Source organism: Bombina bombina, chromosome 3 (genome assembly GCF_027579735.1).
Source record: "Bombina bombina isolate aBomBom1 chromosome 3, aBomBom1.pri, whole genome shotgun sequence".
Taxonomy (NCBI): domain Eukaryota; kingdom Metazoa; phylum Chordata; class Amphibia; order Anura; family Bombinatoridae; genus Bombina; species Bombina bombina.
Window position 1 is genome coordinate 1066508158 of NC_069501.1, and position 25517 is coordinate 1066533674.

The 25517-nt window shown below is 40.8% G+C and overlaps 1 protein-coding gene across 1 annotated transcript in view; it reads left to right on the top strand.

Annotated features, from left to right (window-relative positions):
- LOC128654439 (keratin, type II cytoskeletal 80-like) overlaps positions 1–25517 on the top strand; it is a 69732-nt gene that overhangs the window by 8998 nt on the left and 35217 nt on the right. The window contains exon 2 of the mRNA XM_053708345.1: positions 5753–5964. Within this exon, the coding sequence (XP_053564320.1) occupies positions 5753–5964 (212 nt within the window). The remainder of the gene's footprint in view (positions 1–5752; positions 5965–25517) is intronic.

Sequence of the window (25517 nt, forward strand, 5' to 3'; positions counted from 1 at the left end):
AATTTCTTTTTTATTTTGTGTAACTTAGTGTTTATCTTTTTTTGTAACTTAGTGTTTGTTATTTTTTGTAACTTAGTTGTTTTTTATTGTAGATTTTAATTATTTGAGTAGGATTAGGTGTTTAAATATGTAATATAGTTAATTTAATTTGTAGTTTAATGCAATTTTAGTATAACAGTTAGGGTAGGTTAATTAATAGTTTAATATAGTTTAATGTAATTGTAGTCTAATAGTTAGGGTAGATTAATTAATAGTTTAATATAGTTTAATGTAATTGTAGTATAATAGATAGGGTAGGTAATTAATAGTTTAATATAGTTTAATTTAAATCTAAAGGTAAGTTTAAATGTATTATAAGATAGAGATGAGTTAATATTTAATATAAAGTTAGCGGGTTGTTAGGTTTAGGGGTTAATAGTTTAATTTAGTTTATGGCGATGGGGGGCTGGTGGTTTAGGGGTTAATAGGTTTAGTAAGTGCTAGTGATGTGAGAGGCCAGGGGTTTAGGGGTTAATACATTTATTTAGTTGCGGTGGGCTCCGGGAGTGGCGGGATAGGGGTTAATAACTTTATGTAAGTGGCGGCGGTGTCGTGCGGTAGATTAGGGGTTAATAAGTATAATGTAGGTGGTGGCGGTGTAGGGGCGGCAGATTAGGGGTTAATAAGTATAATGTAGGTGGCGGCGGTGTAGGGGCGGCAGATTAGGGGTGTTTAGACTCGGGGTACATGTTAGGGTGTTAGGTGTAAACATAACTTTTATTCTCCCATAGAAATAAATGGGATATCGGGCAGCAGCGAACATAAGCTTTCACTGCTTTCAGACTCCCATTAATTCCTATGGCATCCGCCAGGGCGACGGATTGAAAACCAGGTACGCTGGGCCGGAAAAGTGGCGAGCGTACCTGCTAGGTATTTGTTAACTAGCAAAAGTAGTCAGATAGTGCCGAATTTGCATTCGGAACATCTGTAGTGACGTAAGCATCGATCTGTGTCGGACTGAGACCGACGGATCGTATGTTACGTCACAGATTTCAACTTTTGCCAGTCTGTAGGCTTTGATAACTAAGGGGAATCAAGCTCTCCACAATTACGCTGTGGAATTCCAGCGTATTTGCGGTTGGCGGCTTGATAAGTAGGCCTCATTCCCTTTCATGATGAAACGCTAATACATTTTGGAACTATTAAAATTATGTATTCTTTATTGAAATACGTTCACTATTTTAATTAAATGAATCAGTATAATAATATTGAATATACAGAATAAAATAACAGTTGTAGGAAACCTTTTTTAAAAAATGGTATTTTGATGTCCCCAGCTAGTTGCCAAAATTGTGGACAGTGTTTTGTAATATTTGCCGACTTCGGCAGTGAGAGCATGCATGCAAAAGTGTATTTCCAAGTTTTTTGTAGGCTGATGTTCTATAATGTTTGCGAACTGCGGCAGTGAGTGCATGCGGACATTTTCAAGTTTGTTGTAGGCGTGGTCGTAGGTAGGAAAACGTAACGCTGTAGGGAAACATTACAGAACACCAGCCATAAAATATACGTAGATACTTTTTCTCTATGTCCCACTATCTTTTGATGCAAAGTAGCCATTGTGCTTGTTTTGATTTTTTTAAATACCAATTTCACATAAAGGTCATGTTTCCATAGTTGTTATCAACGTCCGTTACGTGTTATTTTTTCATTTTACCTGTTAATGTGTCTAGAAAGTTTAAATTTTTTTCAACTTAGCACTTCCTAAACATTGGCACCACATTTTCACCGTACAAATTATTGTTTTAATACTATGCCCAAAAAGGATGTCTCACAAAAGTAGACAGTAAGGCACAAAGATTATCACGGCCAGTAGTACAATGTACGTCCAGGATATGGCCCTTAGGTTAGGAAGTGACTAATAGGAAAACACAGTCCCAGCAGAAAGGATAAGACCCAGGATATGGCCAATCTAGTGGCCAAGGCGTAATCAGACAAAGCAGGTTTCGCAACAATTTGGCAGAAATATGTCAGAATCATAGAAGAGAAAGTAGTAAAGTCCACGCTAATAGGTCAGAATCAGATGGGCAGATATGAGCCAAAATCAATGTCCAAAGGAATACTAACAGACGAGCCAGAGGTCAGAAGGTTGCGGGCAAGAAAGGTACCAGGGCATATCCATATACATGGTCAAGAACAAGCAAAAAGGTCAGACACAAGATAAACAGCAAGAATAGTGCACCCAGAATATTAAATATACATGAGCGCAGGGTAACTGCAGGAAGAGCCTTTAAAAGTGCAACAGGACCCAAGATAGTGAGCCTCAGCACAACAAGTAATTAGCGCACCAGCGTAGTGTCGGTACAGCAGAAAAGACTCAAAGGTTAGCTGCACTACCCACCAAGGAGACAAGGAGGCAGCCCTGCCAATATGTGTACAATAAGTCTGGCAGAGGATTGAAAAATGCAAGAACCTATTCTTTCCTACATCAATATACACACCTTAAGAAGAATGGTGTGTATGACAGCATATGCCTTTTATTTGTAATGCTTCACATCCATTTGAATAGCGGGTGCACATATTTCAACAGTATTTCAAACATATTTCAAGCAGATTTGACAACATACTTGATTTTAAATATCTTTGATTGACAGAAGCAACATATACCCTTGTCAATGCAAAAATAAATATCACAGCAAATATCAATTCATAAAATTTGCAATTAATAATTATATATTATTTTATGTAATTTTAGAATTAACATTTTGAAATGTCCATACACTTAACTGGACATTAAAATCAAACGCAAACACACATATACATACTGTATATATATATATATATATATATATATATATATATATATATATATATATATATATATATATATATATATATATATATATATATATATATAGTGTATCCCACAAAAGTGAGTACACCCCTCACAGTTTTGTAAATATTTTATTATATCTTTTCATGTGACAACACTGCAGAAATGACACTTTGCTACAATGTAAAGTAGTGAGCGTACAGCCTGTATAACAGTATAAATTGGCTGTGCCCTCAAAATACCTCAACACACAGCCATTAATGTCTAAACCATTGGCAACAAAAGGGAGTACAACCCTAAGTGGAAATGTCCAAATTGGGCCCAAAGTGTCAATATTTTGTGTGGCCACCATTATTTTCCAGCACTGCCTTAACCCTCTTGGGCATGAAGTTCACCAGAGCTTCACAGGTTGCCACTGGAATCCTCTTCCACTCCTCCATGATGACATCACGGAGCTGCTGGATGTTAGAGACCTTGTACTCCCCCACAGATGCTCAATAGGGTTTAGGTCTCGAGACATGCTTTGCCAGTACATCACCTTTACCCTCAGCTTCTTTAGCAGGGCAGTGGTCATCTTAGAGGTGTGTTTGGGGTCGTTATCATGCCCTGCAGCCCAGTCTCCAAAGGGATGGGATCATGCTCTACTTCAGTATGTCATAGTACGTGTTGGCATTCATAGTTCCCTCAATGAACTGTAGCTCCCAAGTGCCGGCAGCACTCATGCAGGCCCAGAACATTACACTCCAACAACCATGCTTGACTTTAGGCAAGACACACTTGTCTTTGTACACACGCTTGACACCATCAGAACCAAATAAGTTTATCTTGGTCTCATCAGACCACAGGACATGGTTCCAGCAATCAATGTCCTTAGTCTGCTTGTTTTCAGCAAACTGTTTGCAGGCTTTCTTGTGCATTATCTTTAGAAGAGGCTTCCTGCTGGGACGACAGCCATGCAGTCCAATTTGATGCAGTGTGCGGCGTATGTTCTGAGCACTGACAGGCTGATCCCCCACCCCTTCAACCTCTGCAGCAATGCTGGCAGCACTCATACGTCTATTTCCCAAAGACAACCTCTGGATATGACGCTGAGCATGTGCACTCAACTTCTTTGGTTGACCATGGCGTGGCCTGTTCTGAGTGGAACCTGTCCTGTGAAACCGCTGCATGGTCTTGCCCACCGTGCTGCAGCTCAGTTTCAGGATCTTGGCAATCTTCTTATAGCCTAGGTAATCTTTATGTAGAGCAACAATTCTTTTTTTTCAGATCCTCACAGTGATCTTTGCCATGAGGTGCCATGTTGTACTTCCAGTAACTAGTATGAGAGAGTGTTAGAGCGATAACACCATATTTAACACACCTGCTCCCCATTTACACCTGAGACCTTTTAACACTAATGAGTCACATGACACCGGGGAAGGAAAATGGCTAATTGGGCCCAATTTGGACATTTCCACTTAGGGGTGTACTCATTTTTGTTGCTAACGGTTTACATTAATGACTGTGTGTTGAGTTATTTTGAGGGGACAGCAAATTATACAGGCTGTACACTCACTACTTTACAAGTGTCATTTCTTCAGTGTTGTCACATGAATAGATATAATAAAATATTTACAAAAATGTGAGAGGTGTACTCACTTTTGTGGGATACTATCTATCTATCTATCTATCTATCTATCTATCTATCTATCTATCTATCTATCTATCTATCTACAGGGCTCAACATTTCAGGTCATATGCTACTAACCTAGCCAAAATGTTACTTCTGATTCTACCCACTACTTCACCCTCCTCTTTGCATATGTTTAGCCATTCTGCAGTCATTTTTTATATTTTTTTATTTTATACCTTAACAAATTAAATAATTCTATATACAGTAATAGATTTATTTTATATAAGTGCATAGCAGTTAGTAACATCAACTTGGCGGTTATGGGTAAGACAACAGCTGAATAGAAATAGGAAGTTGTTGAAGTGAGAGTGAAGAAAGATAATGCTGACAGTCATGGAAAGTCATAGCAGACCTGGAAATTTTCTTTGAATAATTAGCAAATCTCCCTTCTATCTCCTAACTATCTTTCTCTCCTCCCTCCTCTCTTCAATCTCCCTTTTTACCCTCTCCCTTATCTCTCAGGTCATATTTTCTCTTTGCACTCTCCTTTCCCTCTCTCATATCCTTTCACTCTTTTTTTCTCTACTCTCTATTAAAACTATCTTCTTCTCCAATCTCTCTCTCTCTCTTCCCCGTTAACCCTTGCAGAAGTGACAGTCTAACCACTAATGGTGTTCCTACAGCCCTAGAGGAATAACATATCCTTGTCCTATCTAGGATATGTAATATCCCTTCAGATAATATTTCTAGCACATAGTTGATCTCTTGTTAATTTTATTAGCGCTAATTGCTGTTTGCAATAGCAATAACCAGCCGCTTGTAATGACTGGTTATTTATTGTGCACCAACAAACGGTGCGCAATAAATTAGCGTTCAACTTGTAATCTAGTCCTTAGTTGCCAGAATTTGCATTAGTTTGTAGTTCAGGGCTATACTCCTTAAAAATCCATTTCAATATGTTTAACATCTCCATTGATAGGACCAATTGGGGAAAGATAAAATAAGTCCTAAACTAATCAAACATTCACTGTGTAGCATGTAGCAGGTTCACAATCCTAGCTTTCATTGTTTTTTGGAATGCCACTGTTGAGGTTAACACGGTACAAAGCCACTGGAAAACCATGTGATAACTGGCTTACCTTTTTTTAAAAGAATGAACTAGCTTCAACTTTGAAAACCCTACAAAAGCAAGTGAGGGGCTTCAAATTTAATTATATTTAATTGAAACAGTCCTGATACATTGTAAATCTAGTCCTATATTCCAAACCACATTGTATTTACAAAGAGAAAAAAAACATATAGTAAGTTTCCTGATTATGTCTCAATTGTAGATACAATTCTTGGAAAAGCAGCGTGAGATTCTGGAAAACCGTTGGTCAATGTTGCAAAGTGTAGAAGACACCCCAGTTCAAGACCTGGAGCCTATTTATCTGTCTTACTTAAGTAAATTACTGGCAGAAGTGAATCGTGTATCCAAGGACAATCATCAAACCCAGAGGAGCCTACTGGACATGTTGGATTCAGTCAATGAAACAAAGAACAAGTAAGAGACACTGTAAATGTGGGGAAGCTGGTTTGTTAGTGATGGTTGTATCCAGAGCCTAGTTCAATGAATTGTTCTCATTACATATTTATTCACATTAACAATTAGGTAGCATAACTCGGAAACTTAAATGTCTGAGACTGATTTAATATGGTCATGTATTTCAAATTAGGTTCTATCACACTTACAATGTTTTGCCACTACACGTCCTTTATTTATTCATGTATTATTTACTGCCTTTGCTGACCTGATCCTTAAAATTAACACTTTGATAAATTACCTGCTTTTCCATTTTCATTGCTAGCAGTCATATGTCAAAGTGCTGGGCTGTCATTATCTGTTATGAGAAAATAAATAGGCAGCACATCATATTGTACTGAGCTCATATGTGGCTGAAGTAGGGGTGAAGGGTTAAGGGGATATGATGAGGCATGCAGCTAACAGAGAAGTTGAAGGGCAGAGAAGTCTGATGAGGCATGTAGCTAACAGAGGCACCTGAAGGACCAGGGAAGTCTGATGAGGCATGTAGCTAACAGAGGCACCTGAAGGGCCAGGGAAGTCTGATGAGGCATGCAGCTAACAGAGAAGTTTAAGGGCAGAGAAGTCTGATAAGGCATGTAGCTAACAGAGGCACCTGAAGGACCAGAGAAGTCTGATGAGACATGTAGCTAACAAAGAAGCTGAAGGGCAAAGAAGTCTGATGAAGCATGTAGCTATGAGAGGCACCTGAAGGGCCAGAGAAGTCTGATGAGGCATGTAGCTAATAAAGAAGCTGAAGGGCAGAGAAGACTGATGAGGCATGTAGCTAACAGATAAACTGAAAGGCCAGGGAAGTCTGATGAGGCATGTAGCTAACAGAGGATCTGAAGGGTAGGGAGTCTGATGAGGCATGTAGCTAACAGAGGAGCTGAAGGGTAGAGAATTCTGATAAGGCATGTAGCTAACAGAGGAGCTTAAAGGCATAGAAGTCTAGTGAGGCATGATAGAAGTTCAAAGGCAGGGAAGACTGATGATGCATGTAACCAACACAGAAGATGAATGGCCAGGAAAATCTGATGAGGCATGTAGCTAACAGAGGAGCTAAATGACAGAGAAGTCTGATGAAGCATCTAGCTAACAAAAGAGATGAACAGCCAGGGAGGTCTGATGAGTCATGTAGCTAACCAAATAGCTGAAGGTCAGTGCAGTCCAATGAGGCATGTAGCTAACAGAGGAGCTGAAGGGCAGGGATATCTGATGAGGTATGCAGCTAACCAAAGAGCTGAAGGGCGAGGAAAGTCTGTTGAGTTATATAGCTAACAGAGAAGCCAAAGGGCTAGAGAATTCTGATGATGCATGTAGCTAACAGAGGAGCTGAAGAGCAGGGAAGTCTGATGAGGCATGTAGCTAACAGAGGAGCTGAAAGGCCAGGGAAGCCTGATGAGGCATGTAGCTAACAGAGGCACCTGAAGGGCCAGAGAAGTCTGATGAGGCATGTAGCTAAAAAAGAAGCTGAAGGGCAGAGAAGTCTGATGAGACATGTAGCTAACAAATGCACCTGAAGGGCCAGGGAAGTCTGATGAGGCATGTAGCTAACAGAGGCACCTGAAGGGCCAGATAAGTCTGATGAGGTATGTAGCTAACAGAGGCACCTGAAGGGCCAGAGAAGTCTGATGAGGCATGTAGCTAACAAAGAAGCTGAAGGGCAGAGAAGTCTGATGAGGCATGTAGCTAACAGAGAAGCTGAAATGCCAGGGAAGTCTGATGAGGCATGTAGCTAACAAAGAAGCTGAAAGGCAGAGAAGTCTGATGAGGAATCTAGCTAACAGAGAAGCTGAAGGGCAGATAAGTTTGATGAGGCATGTAGCTAACAGAGAAGATGAAGGGCAGGGAAGTCGGATGAGGCATGTATCTAACAGAGAAGATGAAGGGCCAGGGAAGTCTAATAAGGAATGTAGCTAACAGATAAGCTAAGGGCAGGAAAGTCTGATAAGGAATGTAGCTAACAGAGGAGCCGAAAGGCAGGGAAATCTGATGAGGCATGTAGCTTAAAGAAGAGCTGAAGGGCCAGGGAAGACTAATGAGGCATGTAGTTAACATAGATGCTGAAGGGCCAAGGAATTATGATGAGGCATATAGCTAACAGAGGAGCTAAAGGACATGGAGGTGTGATGAGTCAAGTGGCGAACAGAGGAGCTAAAGGGCAGGGAAGTCTGATGAGGCATGTAGCTAACAGAGGAGCTGAAGGGCAGGGAAGTCTGACGAGATATGTAGCTAACAGAGAAGCTGAAGGGCAGGGAAGCCGGATGAGGCATGTAGCTAACAAAGGAGATGAAGGGCCAGGGAAGTCTGATGAGGCGTGTAGCTAACAAAGGAGCTAAAGGGCAGGGAAATCAGATGAGGCATGTAGCTAACAGAGGAGATGAAGGGCAGGGAAATCTGATGAGGCATGTAGCTCAGGAAAAAAGAGAGGAAATGCTCAATTGGAGTAAAAGTTCAAAATATTTATTTGTAATCCAAGTAGGTAAAAACGTCATAGAGGAACATAATGTGCAATAGAGAGTAGCACCACTGGCTTACGCATTTCGGCTTGCTCCGTAATCATAGCCTAAGGCGCTATGTCTAGCTCACAACTTAAAACAGGTATAGAGAAATCCTATTGGTTAAAACATTATATGCCCTAAATGCACAGGCCAACGAACAGCATATGGGAAATACAAGTTGAAACATATATAACATATTTAAACAACTGATATCAATTAGTATATTTGTAATTTTGTACACTAGGCAAATACATTGTTTCATACATATATTAGAAACATAGTAATGACAAGCAGTTGGATCGTAGATACAAATGACAAAATATGACATGAATAGTATAAAAGGCAGGTATATAAGGGACATATGACACCCATAAATGAGGGAAATGTAGCAGATGAGACCAATGCATAACTGTTAAATAAAAGTGTCACTAGATATCAAGATATTCATAAATATATTATTGCATAAGTCATAAATTCACTCCCAAAAATGTATAAAGTCAAATCTAGAATTAAGACCATGTGGTATCCTAATTCCCATTCGAAAAATCCAGTACATCTTCCTTTTGGCTAATAGGAGATCTAGGTCACCACCCCGTTTGGGGGTTTTGACCTTTTCAATAACACACCATTTTAAAGTATTGAGGGAACAGTTGTGCCGTGTGGCAAAATGTTGGACCAATGGAGTAGAGGACTTCCCAGTTGTAATAGTTGAGAAGTGTTCCCTAATACGTGTATTGATATCTCGACTAGTGAGTCCAATGAATTGAACCTTACATAGGACAAAATTTATCAGATATATTACACCAGTAGAGGTACAATTAAAGCAAGATTTTTATGTTGAATACTTCACCCTTGGTCTCAGATTTAAAGGTAGAGGTGACATGAACATGGTCACAGGGTTTACATTTCCTATGTCCACATTTAAACATGCCTACATGTCTGAGCCATGAGGAGAAAGATTGGGTAATAGGTTTTAACTGAGTGGGAGACAAGATAGATCCTATAGTGTGACACTTTCTGTAAGGACAATTCATACCCTTTTTAGTTACCATGGAAAGAGCATAATCTGTAGCTAACAGAGAAGCTGATGGGCCAGGCAAGTCTGATGAGGCATGTAGCTAACCGAGAAGCTGAAAGGCCAGGGAAGTCTGATGAGGCATGTAGCTAACAGAAGAGCTGAAGGGCAGGGAGTCTGATGAGGCATGTAGCTAACAAATGAGCTGAAGGGCAGAGAAGTCTGATAAGGCACGTAGATAACAGAGGAGCTGAAGGGTAGAGAATTCTGATAAGGCATGTAGCTAACAGAGGAGCTTAAGGGCATATAAGTCTGGTGAGGCATGAGAGAGACGTTCAAAGGCATGGAAGACTGATGATGCATGTAACCAACACAGAAGCTGAATGACCAGGAAAATCTGATGAGACATGTAGCTAACAGAGGAGCTGAATGGCAAAAAAGTCTGATGAGGCATCTAGCTAACAAAAGAGCTGAGCGGCCAGGGAAGTCTGATGAGTCATGTAGCTAACCAAATAGCTGAAGGTCAGGGCAGTCCAATGAGGCATGTAGTTAACAGAGGAGCTGAAGGGCAGGGATATATGATGAGGTATGCAGCTAACCGAAGAGCTGAAGGGCCAGGAAAGTCTGTTGAGTTATATAGCTAACAGAGAAGCCAAAGGGCCAGAGAATTCTGATGATGCATGTAGCTAACAGAGTTGCTGAAGGCCAGGGAAGTCTGATGAGGCATGTAGCTAACAGAGGAGCTGAAGGGCAGGGAAGTCTGATGAGGCATGTAGCTAACAGAGGAGCTGAAAGGCCAGGGAAGCCTGATGAGGCATGTAGCTAACAGAGACACCTAAAGGTCCAGAAAAGTCTGATGAGGCATGTAGCTAACACAGAAGCTGAAGGGCAGAGAAGTCTGATGAGGCATGTAGCTAACAGAGGCACCTGAAGAGCCAGAGAAGTCTGATGAGGCATGTAGCTAACAGAGGAGCTGAATGGCAGAAAAGTCTGATGAGGCATCTAGCTAACAAAAGAGCTGAGCGGCCAGGGAAGTCTGATAAGTCATGTAGCTAACCAAATAGCTGAAGGTCCGGGCAGTCCAATGAGGCATGTAGCTAACAGAGGAGCTGAAGGGCAGGAATATCTGATGAGGTATGCAGCTAACCGAAGAGCTGAAGGGCCAGGAAAGTCTGTTGAGTTATATAGCTAACAGAGAAGTCAAAGGGCCAGAGAATTCTGATGATGCATGTAGCTAACAGAGAAGCTGAAGGTCATGAAAGTCTGATGAGGCATGTAGCTAACAGTGGAGCTGAATGGCAAGGAAGTCTGATGAGGCATGTAGCTAACAGAGGAGCTGAAAGGCCAGGGAAGCCTGATGAGGCATGTAGCTAACAGATGCACCTAAAGGTCCAGAGAAGTCTGATGAGGCATGTAGCTAACAAAGAAGCTGCAGGGCAGAGAGGTCTGATGAGGCATGCAGCTAACAGAGGCACCTGAAAGGTCAGGGAAGTCTGATGATACATGTAGCTAACAAAGAAGCTGAAGGGCAGAGAAGTCTGATGAGGCATGTAGCTAACAAAGAAGCTGAAGGGCAGAGAAGTCTGATGAGGCATGTAGCTAACAGAGGCACATGAAGGGCCAGGGAAGACTGATGAGGCATGTAGCTAACAGAGGCACCTGAAGGGCCAGGGAAGTCTGATGAGGCATGTAGCTAACAGAGGCACCTAAAGGGCAGAGAAGTCTGATGAGGAATCTAGCTAACAGAGAAGCTGAATGGCAGAAAAGTCTGATAAGCAATGTAGTTAACATAAATGCTGAAGGGCCAAGGAATTATGATGAGGCACATAGCTAACAGAGGAGCTGAAGGGCAGGAAGGTGTGATGAGGCATGTGGCGAACAGAGGATCTGAAGGGCAGGGAAGTCTGATGAGATATGTAGCTAACAGAGAAGCTGAAGGGCAGAGAAGCCGTATGAGGCATGTAGCTAACAGAAAAGCTGAAGGGCAGAGAAGCCGGATGAGGCATGTAGCTAACAAAGGAGATGAAGGGCCAGGGAAGTCTGATGAGGAATGTAGCTAACAAAGGAGCTGAAGAGCAGGGAACCCCGATGAGGCATGTAGCTAACATAGGAGATGAAGGACCAGGGAAGTCTGATGAGGCATGTATTGTAGCTAAAAGAGGAGCTGGAGGGCAGGGAAATCTGATGAGGCATGTAGCTAACAGAGGAGCTAAAGTGCAGATAAGTCTGATTAGACATGTAGCCAACAGAGAAGCTGAAGGGCAAGGAAGTCTGATGGGGCATGTAGCTAACAGAGGAGCTTAAGGGCATAGAAGTCTGGTGAGGCATGAGAGAAGTTCAAAGGCAGGGAAGACTGATGATGCATGTAACCAACACAGAAGCTGAATGGCCAGGAAAATCTGATGAGGCATGTAGCTAACAGAGGAGCTGAATGGTAGAGAAGTATGATGAGGCATCTAGCTAACAGAGGAGCTGTATGGCCAGGGAAGTCTGATGAGTCATGTAGCTAACCAAATAGCTGAAGGTCAGGGAAGTCCAATGAGGCATGTAGCTAACAGAGGAGCTGAAGGGCCAGGGAAGTCTGATGAGGCATGTAGATAACAGAGGAGCTGAAGGGCAGGGAAGTATGATGAAGCATGTAGCTAACAGAGGAGCTGAAGGGCATAGAAGTCTGATGAAGCATGTAGCTAACATAGGAGCTGAAGTGCAAAGGAAGTCTGATGAGGCATGTAGATAACAGAGGAGCTGAACGGCAGGGAGTCTGATGAGGCATGTAGCTAACAGAGGAGCTGAAGTGCAGGGAGTCTGATGAGGCACGTAGCTGACAGAGGAGCTGAAGGGCAGAGAAGTCTGATAAGGCATGTAGCTAACAGAGGAGCTTAAGGGCAGAGAAGTCTGATAAGGCATGTAACTAACAAAGGAGCTGAAGGGGCCAATGAAGTGTGATGAGGCATGTAGCTAACAGAAGTTGAAGAGCAGGGAAGACTAATGAGGCCTATAGCAGAGGAGCTGAATGGCCTGGAGAAGTTCAAAGGCAGGGAAGACTGATGATGCATGTAACCAACACAGAAGCTGAATGGCCAGGAAAATCTGATGAGGCATGTTGCTTACAGAGGGACTGAAGACTAGGCAGTATAATGAGACATGCTGATGACAGAAGGGGTGAAGTAAGAGTAGTCACCACCATGTTTTTCTGGACAGTAAATAGTTGTACATCCTTCAGGGTGTGCATAGAGGAACATGAATAGCGCTAACCAGCAACACTATTCATGTTGTGCCCTACAGCATGTGCTACTCATAGCTGTACAAGAAATATGGAGGAAATATGTTGAAATTGCAACCCTAGCTGAAGTGTCAGAGGTCTTGATATGACATGACAGTGATAGTGAGACTGTAGCTAACAGAGGAGCTGAAGGGCAGGAAGTCTGATGAGGTATGTAGCTAACAGAGGAGCCAAAGGGCAGGGACATCTGATGAGACATGTAGCTAACAGAGGAGCTGAAGGACAGAGAAGTCTGAGAAGGCATGTAGCTAACAGAGATGCTGACATGCCAGGGAAGACTGATGAGGCATATAGCTAAAAGAGGAGCTAAAGGGCAGATAAGTCTGATTAGGCATGTAGCCAACAGAGAAGCTGAAGGGCAGGGAAGTCTGATGGGTCATGTAGCTAACAGAGGAGCTGATGGGCAGTGAAAACTAATGAGGCATGTAGCTAACAGAGGAGCTGAAGTGCAAAGAAAGTCTGATGAGGCATGTAGCTAACACAGGAGCAGAAGGGCCAGGGAAGTCTGATGAGGCTAACAGAGGAGCTGAAGTGCAAAGGAAGTCTGATGAGGCATGTAGCTAACACAGGAGCAGAAGTGCCAGGGAAGTCTGATGAGGCATGTAGCTAACAGAGGAGCTGAAGGGCAGGGATTCTGATGAGGCATGTAGCTAACAGAGGAGCTGAAGGGCAGATAAGTCTGATAAGGCATGTAGCTAACAGAGGAGCGTAAGGGCATAGAAGTCTGGTGAGGCATGAGAGAAGTTCAAAGGCAGGGAAGACTGATGATGCATGTAGCTAACCAAATAGCTAAAGGTCAGGGCAGTCCAATGAGGCATGTAGCTAACAGAGTAGCTGAATGGCAGGGATATCTGATGAGGTATGCAGCTAACCGAAGAGCTGAAGGGCCAGGGAAGTCTGTTGAGGTATATACCTAACAGAGAAGCCAAAGGGACAGAGATTTCTGATGATGAATGTAGCTAACAGAGGAGTTGAAGGGCAGAGAAGTCTAATGAGGCATGTAGCTAAACAAAGAGCTTAAGGGCCAGGGAAGTCTGATTAGACATGTAGCTAACCGAATAGCTGAAGGGCCAGGGATGTCTGACGAGCCATGTAAATAACAGAGGAGCTGAAGGGCAGGGAAGTCTGATGAAGCATGTAGCTAACAGAGGAGCTGAAGGGCATAGAAGTCTGATGATGCATGTAACTAACAGAGGAGTTGAAGGGGCCAGTGAAGTGTGATAAGGCATGTAGCTAACAGAAGTTGAAGAGCAGGGACGACTAATGAGGCCTATAGCAGAGGAGCTGAAGGTCCTGGGAATTCTGATGAGGCATGTTGCTTACAGAGGGACTGAAGGGGAAGGCAGTATGATGAGACATGCTGATGACAGAAGGGGTAGTAAAGTAAATTTTTTTACCACCATGTTTTTCTGGACAGTAAAGTGTTATACATCCTTTAGTGTGTGCAGGGAGGAACATGAATAGCGCTAACCAGCAACACTATTCATGTTCCGCCCTACAGCATGTGCTACTCATAGCTGTACAAGAAATATGGAGGAAATATGTTGAAATTGCAACCCTAGCCGAAGTGTCAGAGGTCTTGATATGACATGAGGGTTATAGTGAGGCTGTAGCTAACAGAGGAGCTGAAGGGCAGGAAGTCTGATGAGGTATGTAGCTAACACAGGAACTGAAGGGCAGGGAAGTCTGATGAGGCATGTAGCTAACAGAGGAGCTAAAGGCAGGAAAATCTGATGAGACATGAAGCTAACAGAGGAGCTGAAGGACAGAGAAGTCTGAGAAGGCATGTAGCTAACAAAGATGCTGAAGGGTCAGGGGAGACTGATAAGTCATATAGCTAACAGAGGAGCTGATGGGCATAGAAGTCTGGTGAGGCACGAGAGAGGTTGAAGGGCAGGGAAGACTTTTGAGGCATGTAGTCAACAGAGAAGCTGACGAAGCATGTAGCTAAGAGGAGCTGAAGGGTGGAGAATTCTGATGAGGCATGCAGCTAACATAGGAACTGAAGGGTTAGGTAAGTCTGATGAGGCATGTAGCTAACCAAAGAGCTGAAGGGCCAGGAAAGTCTGATGAGGCATGTAGCTAACAGAGGAGCTGAATGATAGGGATGTCTGATGAGGCATGTAGCTAACTATATAGCTGAAGGGCAGAGAAGTCTGATGAGGCATGTATCTAACAGAGGAGCTGAACGGCAATTAAGTTTGATGAGGCATGTAGCTAACAGATGAGCTGAAGGGCAGAGAAGTTTGATGAGGCATGTAGCTAACAGAGTAGCTGAAATGGTCAGGGAAGTCTGATGAGCCATGTAGTCAACAAAAGTTGAAGGGCAGGGAAAACTAATGAGGCATGTAGCTAACGGAAGATGAAGGGCAGGGAAGACTAATGAGGCATGTAGCTAACAGAAGAGCCGATGGGCCAGTGAAGTCTGATGGGGCATGTAGCTAACAGAGTAGCTGAAAAGGTCAGGGAAGTCTGATGTGCCATGTAGTCAACAGAAGTTGAATTGCAGGGAAGACTAAAGAGGCATTTAGCTAACGGAAGATGAGGGGCAGGGAAGACTAATGAGGCATGTAGCTAACAGATGAGCTGAAGCATGAGGGAATTCTGATTATGCTTGTTGCTTACAGAGGGACTGAAGTGTAAGGCAGTATGATGAGCCATGCGGATGACAGAAGGGGTGAAGTAAGGGTAGTCACTACCATGTTTTTCTGGACAGCTATGAGTTATACATCCTTCAGGGTGTGCAGGGAGGAACATGAATAGTGGTGACCAATAGTTCTATTCATGTTCCTCCCTACACCATGTGTAACTCATAGCAGTCCAGGGAACATTGAAGAAACATGGTTGAAATGGCAACTCTAGCTAAAGTGCCAGAGGTCATGATATAACATGAGGCTGACAGTGAGACTGTAAATCCAAGGGGTCAGATATGAGGTCTGATGTGCTGACTGAGGGGTTGAAGGTCCAGGAGGTTTGTTGTTGGCTGGCTCTAGACATATGCGGGTGGGGTTACTGTACATCTAACGCAGGCCTGTAATTTTTTGCTGTACTTATTTTATTGGGGCAAAATATGTCTGCACCCAGGTGGCAATTTAGCTTAGCACTTCCCTGTAATTATGTATATTATAACCAGAGCATTAAGTGTTAAAAGAGGAACCAAAATGCATTTTTCATATCTAATTATGTGTGCTCACTAGTTGATAGGGACAACTCCCACAGTTCTCATAACTAAATGGCCTAGATTACAAGTGGAGCGCAAACTAAAGCACAGGTTGCGTTATCCTTATTGTGACCGTGCTCTAAGAATAGCACACAATCTGGTATTACAACTGAATGGTAAAGTTTAACCAGAAAATTTGGGACATGAAACCCCAAATTTTCCTTTCATGATTCAGATAAAGAATACAATTTTTGAAAAAAGTTTCCAATTTACTTCTATTATCATTGTTTTCATTCTCTTGTTATTCTTTGTTGAAGAGATAGCTAGGATGGTAGCATGCACGGCTGGAGTACTACATGACAGGAAATAGTGCTGCCATCTAGTGCTCTTGATAATGTGTAACATTGTTGCAAAATTGCTGCCATATAGTGCTGCAGACACGTGCATGCACGTGCACTCCTGAACTTACGTTCCTGCTTTTCAACAAAAGGATAAACAGAAACAGAAGTTAAGAAGCAGTGGTCGTAAGACCGCTGCTCCTTAACTTCTCTGTACTGCAATCATCCCGATCAGATACGATCGAGATGATTGACACCCCCTTTTGGCCAGGAATGTGCAGAGGGCGGCATTGAACAAGCATTTCACAAATGTTAAATGCTGACAGTGATGCCGGGCTACATCGAATCATGCCCGCCTAGTATTTAATAAATTAAACCCAATATGTTTATTCAGGAATGGAATATTTGTTTTTTAAAAACTAAGATACCTGTAATTTATTTTGAAATTTCATTGTTTAGATGAAACAAATAAATGAATACAATGTTAGTGGAAACTAACTTATTCCTGTTGTCAAAATATATACGGCCAGAATATGAGTTTTGCGTTATGAGCGGCTCGCTGCTAACTTGCAAGTTATTTCCACGGCTCACCTCCATATAGCGCTGCTATTACAGGTTTGCAAAAACCCGACGTTAGCAGGCAATATGGCAGCGTCAAGCTCCATACCGCACACAAATACCAGTGCTGCTTTGAGCTGGTTTTACGTGCTCGTGCACGATTTCCCCATAGACATCAATGGGGAGAGCCGGCTATAAAAAAGCCTAACACCTGCAATCAAGGAGCGTAAAGCTCCGTAACGCAACCCCATTGATTCCTATGGGGAAAGAAAAGTTATGTTTACACCTAACACCCTAACATAAACCCTGAGTCTAAACACCCCTAATCTGCCGCCCCTGACATCACCGACATTCCCAATGTCGCGGCCACCTACCTACACTTATTAACCCCTAATCTGCTGCCCCCAATGTCGTCGCTACCTACATTACACTTATTAACCCCTAATCTGCCGCCCCCAATGTTGTCGCTACCTAGCTACACTTCTTAACCCCTAATCTGCCGACCCCAACGTCGCTGCCACTATACTAAAGTTTTTAACCCCTAAACCTAACCCTAAATCTAACCCTAACCCTAACGTAACCCTAACCCTAACACCACTAACTTTAACATAATTAAAATAAATATAAATAAAAATTACAATTAATACCTAAATAATTCCTATTTAAAACAAATACTTACCTATAAAATAAATCCTAACCTAGTTACAATATAACTAATAGTTTTTAGGTTTTATTTTTATTTTACAGGTAAGTTTGTATTTATTTTAACTAACTAGAATAGTTAGTAAATAGTTATTAACTATTTACTAACTACCTAGTTAAAATAAATACAAATTTACCTGTAAAATAAAACTTAACCTGTCTTACACTAACACCTAACATTACACTACAATTAAATAAATTACATTAATTAAATACAATTAACTAAATTACAAAAAAATAAACACGAAATTACACAAAATAAAAAAGAAATGATCAAATATTTAAACTAATTACTCCTAATCTAATAGCCCTATCAAAATAAAAAAGCCCCCCCAAAATAAAAAAAACCCTAGCCTAAACTAAACTGCCAATAGCCCTTAAAAGGGCCTTTTGCAGGGCATTGCCCCAAAGAAATCAGCTGTTTTACCTGTAAAAACAAATACAAACAACCCCCCAACAGTAAAACCCACCACCCACACAACCAATCCCCCAAATAAAATCCTATCTAAAATACCTAAGCTCCCCTGTTCCAATCAGCTGTTCCAATCAGCCAATAGAATGCAAGCTCAATCCTATTGACTGATTGGATCAGCCAATAGGATTGAAGCTCAATCCTATTGGCTGATTGCATTAGCCAATAGGATTTTTTCACCTTTATTCCAATTGGCTGATAGAATTCTATCAGCCAATCGGAATTCAAGGGACACCATCTTGGATGACGTCCCTTAAAGAAACCTTCATTCTTCAGTAGCCGTTAAGAGAAGAGGATGCTCTGCGCCGGATGTCTTGAAGATGGAGCCGCTCCGCGTCGGAAGGATGAAGATAGAAGATGCCGTCTGGATGAAGACTTTTGCCCGTCTGGAGGACCACTTCTTGCCGCTTGGATGAAGACTTCTCCTGGCTTCCTTGAGGACTTCTGCCCGCTTGGATGAAGACTTCTCCTGGCTTGATGAGGATGGATGTCCGGTCTTCAAAAACTGTAAGTGGATCTTCGGGGGTTAGTGTTAGGTTTTATTAAGGGTTTATTGGGTGGGTTTTATTTTTATCTTAGGGTTTGGGCACCGAAAAAGAGATAAATGCCCTTTTAAGGGCAATGCCCATCTAAATGCCCTTTTCAGGGCAATGGGGAGCTTAGTTATTTTATATAGGTTTTTATTTGGGGGTTGGTTGGTTGGGTGGTGGGTTTTACTGTTGGGGAGTTGTTTGTATTTTTTTTACAGGTAAAAGAGCTGATTTCTTTGGGGCAATGCCCCGCAAAAGGCCCTTTTAAGGGCTATTGGCAGTTTAGTTTAGGCTTGGGTTTTTTTATTTTGGGGGGGCTTTTATATTTTGATAGGGCTATTAGATTAGGAGTAATTAGTTTAAATATTTGATCATTTCTTTTTTATTTTGTGTAATTTAGTGGGGGGGGTTTGTAATTTAGTTAATTGTATTTAATTAATGTAATTTATTTAATTGTAGTGTAATGTTAGGTGTTAGTATAAGACAGCTTAGGTTTTATTTTACAGGTAAATTTGTATTTATTTTAACTAGGTAGCTAGTAAATAGTTAATAACTATTTACTAACTAGTCTACCTAGTTAAAATAAATACAAACTTAGCTGTGAAATAAAAATAAAACCTAAGATAGCTACAATGTAACTATTAGTTATATTGTAGCTGGCTTAGGTTTTATTTTACAGGTAAGTATTTAGTTTTAAATCGGAATTAGTTAGTTAATGATAGTAATTTTTATTTAGATTTATTTTAATTATATTAAAGTTACGGGTGTTAGGGTTAGACTTAGGGTTAGGTTTAGGGGTTAATAACTTTAGTATAGTGGCGGCGGTGACATTGGGGGCAGCAGATTAGGGGTTAATAATTTTATTTTAGTGTTTGCGATGCGGGAGGGCCTTGGTTTAGGGGTTAATAGGTTCTTTATGGGTGTTAGTGTACTTTGTAACACTTTAGTTATGAGTTTTATGCTACAGATTTGTAACGAAAAACCCATAACTACTGACTTTCAGTTTACGGTACGGATCTTGTAGTTATGGGCTGTACCTCTCACTTTTTGGCCGGACAGGTAAACTCGTAATACCAGCGCTGTGGAAGTCCCATTGAAAAATGACTTTTTGAAAGGTGCGGTAGTTACATTACGTTACGGCCAATAAAGTGTGCGGTACAGCTATACCTGCAAGACTAGTAATACCAGCAGTAGTGAAAAAGCAGCCTTATGAGGCTTTTTCACTCATAACGCAAAACTCGTAATCTAGCCGTTAGTTTCCAATGGTGGTGTTAACCAGTTTCAGGCACCCATTAACCGCTAAAACAGCTGTCAATAAAAACACTATCCATCTGTTTACAAATCTGTTGGATTTTTGTTTTCCTGTTCTCAATCTATGATAAAGAAAGGCCAATTTCAGCTTCCATTCAAGCTTATGGGAGTTGAAAAACTAGAATTTCCTCATATTTTTTAGTTTATGATATGCAGCTGTTAATGGACTTTTGACAGCTTCTCTACAAAGGGTGAAAATGCCCTTTACGTCTTGTATTTCAAAATATGAAACATACTTAAAACATGTAAAACACATAAATACAATTAAATAATTGGAATAATTAAGACGGTTCCTATAAATATGAATGTTTGATTTATTAAATGCTAAAATATTATATATGAAAGTAATAATTCATAATTCATGAAGAAGAAAAATATATTAAAAAGGAGATTAACATAGCTGTAAAATATATGCCTGTTTATTGTGGCTGAGCTGATAAAGTAAGTTTTGCAAGTGAGTTTTTACACCATCTTCTTTTTTAAACAACATACACTGACACACATTTTCCTCAAAAGTTCCCAAGCTGATGAATGTTAAATGACTCAAGGGGAAGTTATGTTTAACACCTTAAAAAATGTTCTTGCTTGTTTCTTAAAGTTGAGACTCAGGGGCCGAATTATCAAGCTCCAAATGGAGCTGCTCCATAACTTGTCCGCCTGCTGCCCTGCAAGCGGCCGATTGTCCGCGAATCTACAGGGGGCGGTATTGCACAAGCAGTTCTAGTGAAATGCTTGTGCAATGATAAATGCCGACAGCGTATGCTGTCTGCATTTATCGATGTGCAGCGGACATGAAACGCTACATTGTATCTTGTCTACTCGCACTTTCATAAATATGCCCCTCAAAGTTAAGACTACTGATGTGAACGCTACTATATTTCCTTATGTATCTCCTGAACATATTTCTCCTACAGCTTATTTAGTCTAATAAAAACATACTACATTGTGGAGTGATTTATTTTGTACGGCTTCCACTAGACTAACTCAGTTACTCCAGATTAACGGCTCAGTGAGCTCCTTGCTCACATGCCTCAGGGCAGGTGTCTTCAAACTTTTTTCCCCAAGACCCAGAGCCATGATACCACATACCTTCGTGACCCTATTTGTATGCTTGGTCTGAACATTTCTGAAGTAATATTCAAGATAGCTGCAATTTGTGGAAAAGTAACTAAAATGTGTGCATACTACTGATTGTAGTCAAACCTGGAAGTGTTGTAAAAGGTAATAACACACATACACTCTCACACAACACACACAATCTCTCATACAACATACAACCACACTCTCATACAACACACACACACACACTCTCATACAACACACACACACTCTCATACAACACACACACACTCTCGTACAACATACAAACACACTCTCATACAACACACACACACTCTCATACAACACACACACACACACTCTCATACAACACACAAACACACTCTCATACAACACACACACACACACTCTCATACAACATACAAACACACTCTCATACAACACACACACACACTCTCATACAACACACACACACACTCTCATACAACATACAACCCCACTTTCATAAAACACACACCACATACTCATATAACACACACACAGCACACACACACTTATGCAACACACACACACTCATACAAAACACACACACCACACACACACTAATGTAACACACACACATATAACACACACACACACACACTCATACAGCACACACATACCATACATACTCTCATATAACACACACACACTCATACAAAACACACACACCACACACAAACTAATGTAACACACACACATATAACACACACACACACTCATACAGCACACACATACCATACATACTCTCATATAACACACACACTCGCCCACAAAACACACAAGTTGCGACCCAGTAAACATGGTGTTGAAACCCGATAATGGGTCCCGACCCGTAGTTTGAAGAACGCTGCCTTAGAGAGATGCAACTGCAACTCACTGACGAGGCCCATGAAGGCAGAATTATAGTTCTGGTATTTATTGTTTTTTTGTTCATGACTGGGCTGTCTTTTTGTCATTATTAGACTGATATACCAAAGTATATTAATCCTCTGTGAAAGGCATAGTGAGCTAAAAGAGACTTAACCGAAGTGGCACTGGCCTGACAATCAAGCAAGGAACTTTTCCAGCTTATGTTACTTCTCATTTGAGAGTGTCTCTATCTTTTCTTTCTTCTATTTCATTTTTTTTTAATGCTACTGTATGTCACTTTTTTAAGTGATTTACAACTTTTGAAGTTTAATGGAAATAAGGACTATGATTTTGTTATGTGTTCCTTTTCTTTTTTTGAGATCCCTACATTTAATCTTTTTTTTTCATGTTTTTAAACTTAAGTACATTTAAAATTTGATTAATATTTGTAAAAAAAATAATTTTCTACTATTTATAAATTGTTATAGTTTATTGCAGTTTGAAGCTTCTATCCTTCTTGAAGACTTTATCCTGGGACCCACAACTTAATATGATCATGCAATTAAATGAACATGTAGGGGCCTATCTATCAAGCTCCATATGGAGCTTGAGGGCCCGTGTTTCTGGCGAGTCTTCAGACTCGTCAGAAACACCAGTTATGAAGTAGTGGTCTAAAGACCGCTGCTCAATAACCTGTCTGCCTGCTCTGAGGAGGAGGACAGAGATCGCCGCAATTCAACCCGATCGAATACGATCGGATTGATTGACACCCCCCTGCTAGCGGCCGATTGGCCGTGAATCTGCAGGGGGCGGCGTTGCACCAGCAGTTCACAAGAGCTGCTGGTGTAATGCTGAATGAAGAGAGCGTATTGCTCTCCGCATTCAGCGATGTCTGTCGAACATGATCCGCTGATCGGATTATGTCGGATAGACACATAATAAATAGGCCCCGTAATCTAAAGTGCTGAGATTGAAGAAGGTCCCTTTTGTTAGAATATTTAGTCACTGGTACTTTTCCCAATCTAATTAATTTTGGTACATTTCCAATAGCATGCCAGGTCAGGGCAGAGCCTAGTAAGAAACTGTGCTCTGAATGAGTATTACATTATAATTATACACAGCAATCTCCCAAACTTATTCACATACCACATCTATATTTACCTTATTGAATTTATAATTCTGCAACCAAAACACCAAATTACTGGGAGGATACCAATAATTTGGAAAACATTTCACAACATAAAGCACCTTTCTGGGATGATTTTTCCTATTCATGCTACACCTCTTTAATGTAGGTTAATCCATTAACATCACGATCAGGGAAGAAAATTGCATTGTCCTCAATGCTTTTGATAACTTAATACCATTGAAGCTTAGGGGTAGATGTATTAAGCAGCGGATGCTGCTATCTACCCCTGTAGTTTCAGGCTTGGAAACATAAGTTAAGAAGCAGCGGTCATAAGACCGCTGCTCCTTAACTTGTCCGCCACTTTCAGGTGGTGGACTGCAATCATCCCGATCCGATCGGATGATTGACACCCCCTGCTAGCGGCCGATTGGGCGCGAATGTGCAGGGGGCGACATAACACAAGCATTTCACTAGAATATTGACCCCTTAGTATCAAGATGGAATATTTAAGGGTGAGAACTGATATTCCCAAGTCAATGATAGGTACTGAATATTAAGAAATTGGTTCAGTGATCTTCCTCTCTATGGGTCAGATAAAAAGTTGTGGGTTATTTTTTTTGTTCACTCACCCGCTAACTGCGCCTAAAGTAAAAAATTATTATGCCTGCATTAGTACACGTATTACAAGTTGAAAGATGGGCCAACTTCAGGACTTTGGACACACTGCAAAGGCGCTAAATTATCTCCATAGACTTCTATGGGGCATGCTGAAAAAAAAGTTATCATTCGCACGCTAACCCAACACTGTGCTAGAACACGTGCGCTAAACCTGAAGTGAGTTAAGAATACTGTAATTTCCTATGTTTTTCATATAGAAGAACATTTTATTTTTATTTATACTGTATATTATTTTTTTAAATATATCTATACCTATATGTATATATGAATATATAAATACATATACATATATATATATATATATATATATATATATATATATATATATATATATATATATATATAAAAAATAAAAATACATTTCTAAGTGAAGAACAAAGGAATTAGTACTTCATTTAAAAAACACATTACAACATTAAAAATTAATACAAATTATAGATATATATGTATGGGCTTATGTGTGTATTTATATATTTATATGTGTATTCATCGATATCTACAGTATTATCTACATGTGTATGTGCAAATTGTACTCTACATTGAATATTCTAATATCCTTAGGCTTAAATATGACTTAGGGCCCAATTCTCTATTTGTGTGGTGTGATTTAATCAAATTGGTCTCATGCATCTTGTGGTGTGTTAATCTCAAAGAAAATGGGCTGCCCCTCATTGTAAAGATGATGGGGCCCATTTATTACAGTGCGGATGGACATGATACAATGTTGCGTATCATGTCCGCTGCACATCGATAAATGCCGACAGCAATTTATCATTGCACAAGCAGTTCTTGTGAACTGCTTGTGCAATGCTGCCCCTGCATATATACAGCCAATCGGCTGCTAGCAGGGGGTGTCAATTGGGCAGATTGATGTCCGCAGCCTCAGAGCAGGCGGACAAGTTATGGAGCAAGGCTTGCGCGTAAACAGGGGCATCAAGCTCCATTCGGAGCTTGATAATTTGGCCCCGAACTGCTGGTGCAATGATGAATGCTGAAAGCGTATGCTGTCGGCATTTATCGATGTGCAGCAGACATGATACGCTACATCGTATCATGTCCACGCGCACTATAAGAAATATACCCCATATTCTCAATTGACTGCAAATATCAGCGCACAATGAGTTGCCATATTTCATCTAGATTGTAATTGGGCCCTCAATTCCCCCTGTATTTGTCTGTAAAATGTTGTCTTTTATTTTATTGGTTCTCCGTTGTACTTTGATCCTTGTACCCATGGGCAGCGCTGCAGAATCTGTTGGTGCTCTACAAATAAAGAATAATAATAATAATAATTTCTGTTAAATATTACATTTTTACATTACAATTTAATAAATATATTTTTAATCTGAAAGGGTTTTATGATTTGCCATATGGAAATAATGTATTGATGTTAATAATGTATTACGTACAGTATTTAGATTATGTTAAAAAATATATATTTTTTAATTTAATAAAGCGGTTATAAATAAAATTGAATGCACGCTATTGAAATATTTCTACATATACAATTCCCAACAGACCTACAGACTTTTTTTTGGTGGACATGCCACTTTGTGTAGCTGTACACAATATCTTGCTCAATGTGCCTAGAGAGATATAGCTCACTGACGAGGCTGAAATGACTATCTGGAGTTGCCATGTTCCTTGTTCAGAGGAGTATCGCCTGGTATTACAGAGTTGGATCATCCTTTTTAAGAGGAATGATACTGATATACTTCAGGAAAGTTCTCCTCTGTGAAATTGGGCTAAAAGAAGCAGCTCCCAGGTGGTGGCATACCAAAGAAAAGGCTCTTGTGGTGCTGTTCGTTTCTAGTGGAACACTTCTCTTTCTCGGCCTAATATTCAAACCCTCACTGCCCAGGTGGGATGTTCTAAGAAGTCTGGTTGGTACCGTGAGGCCTTGAA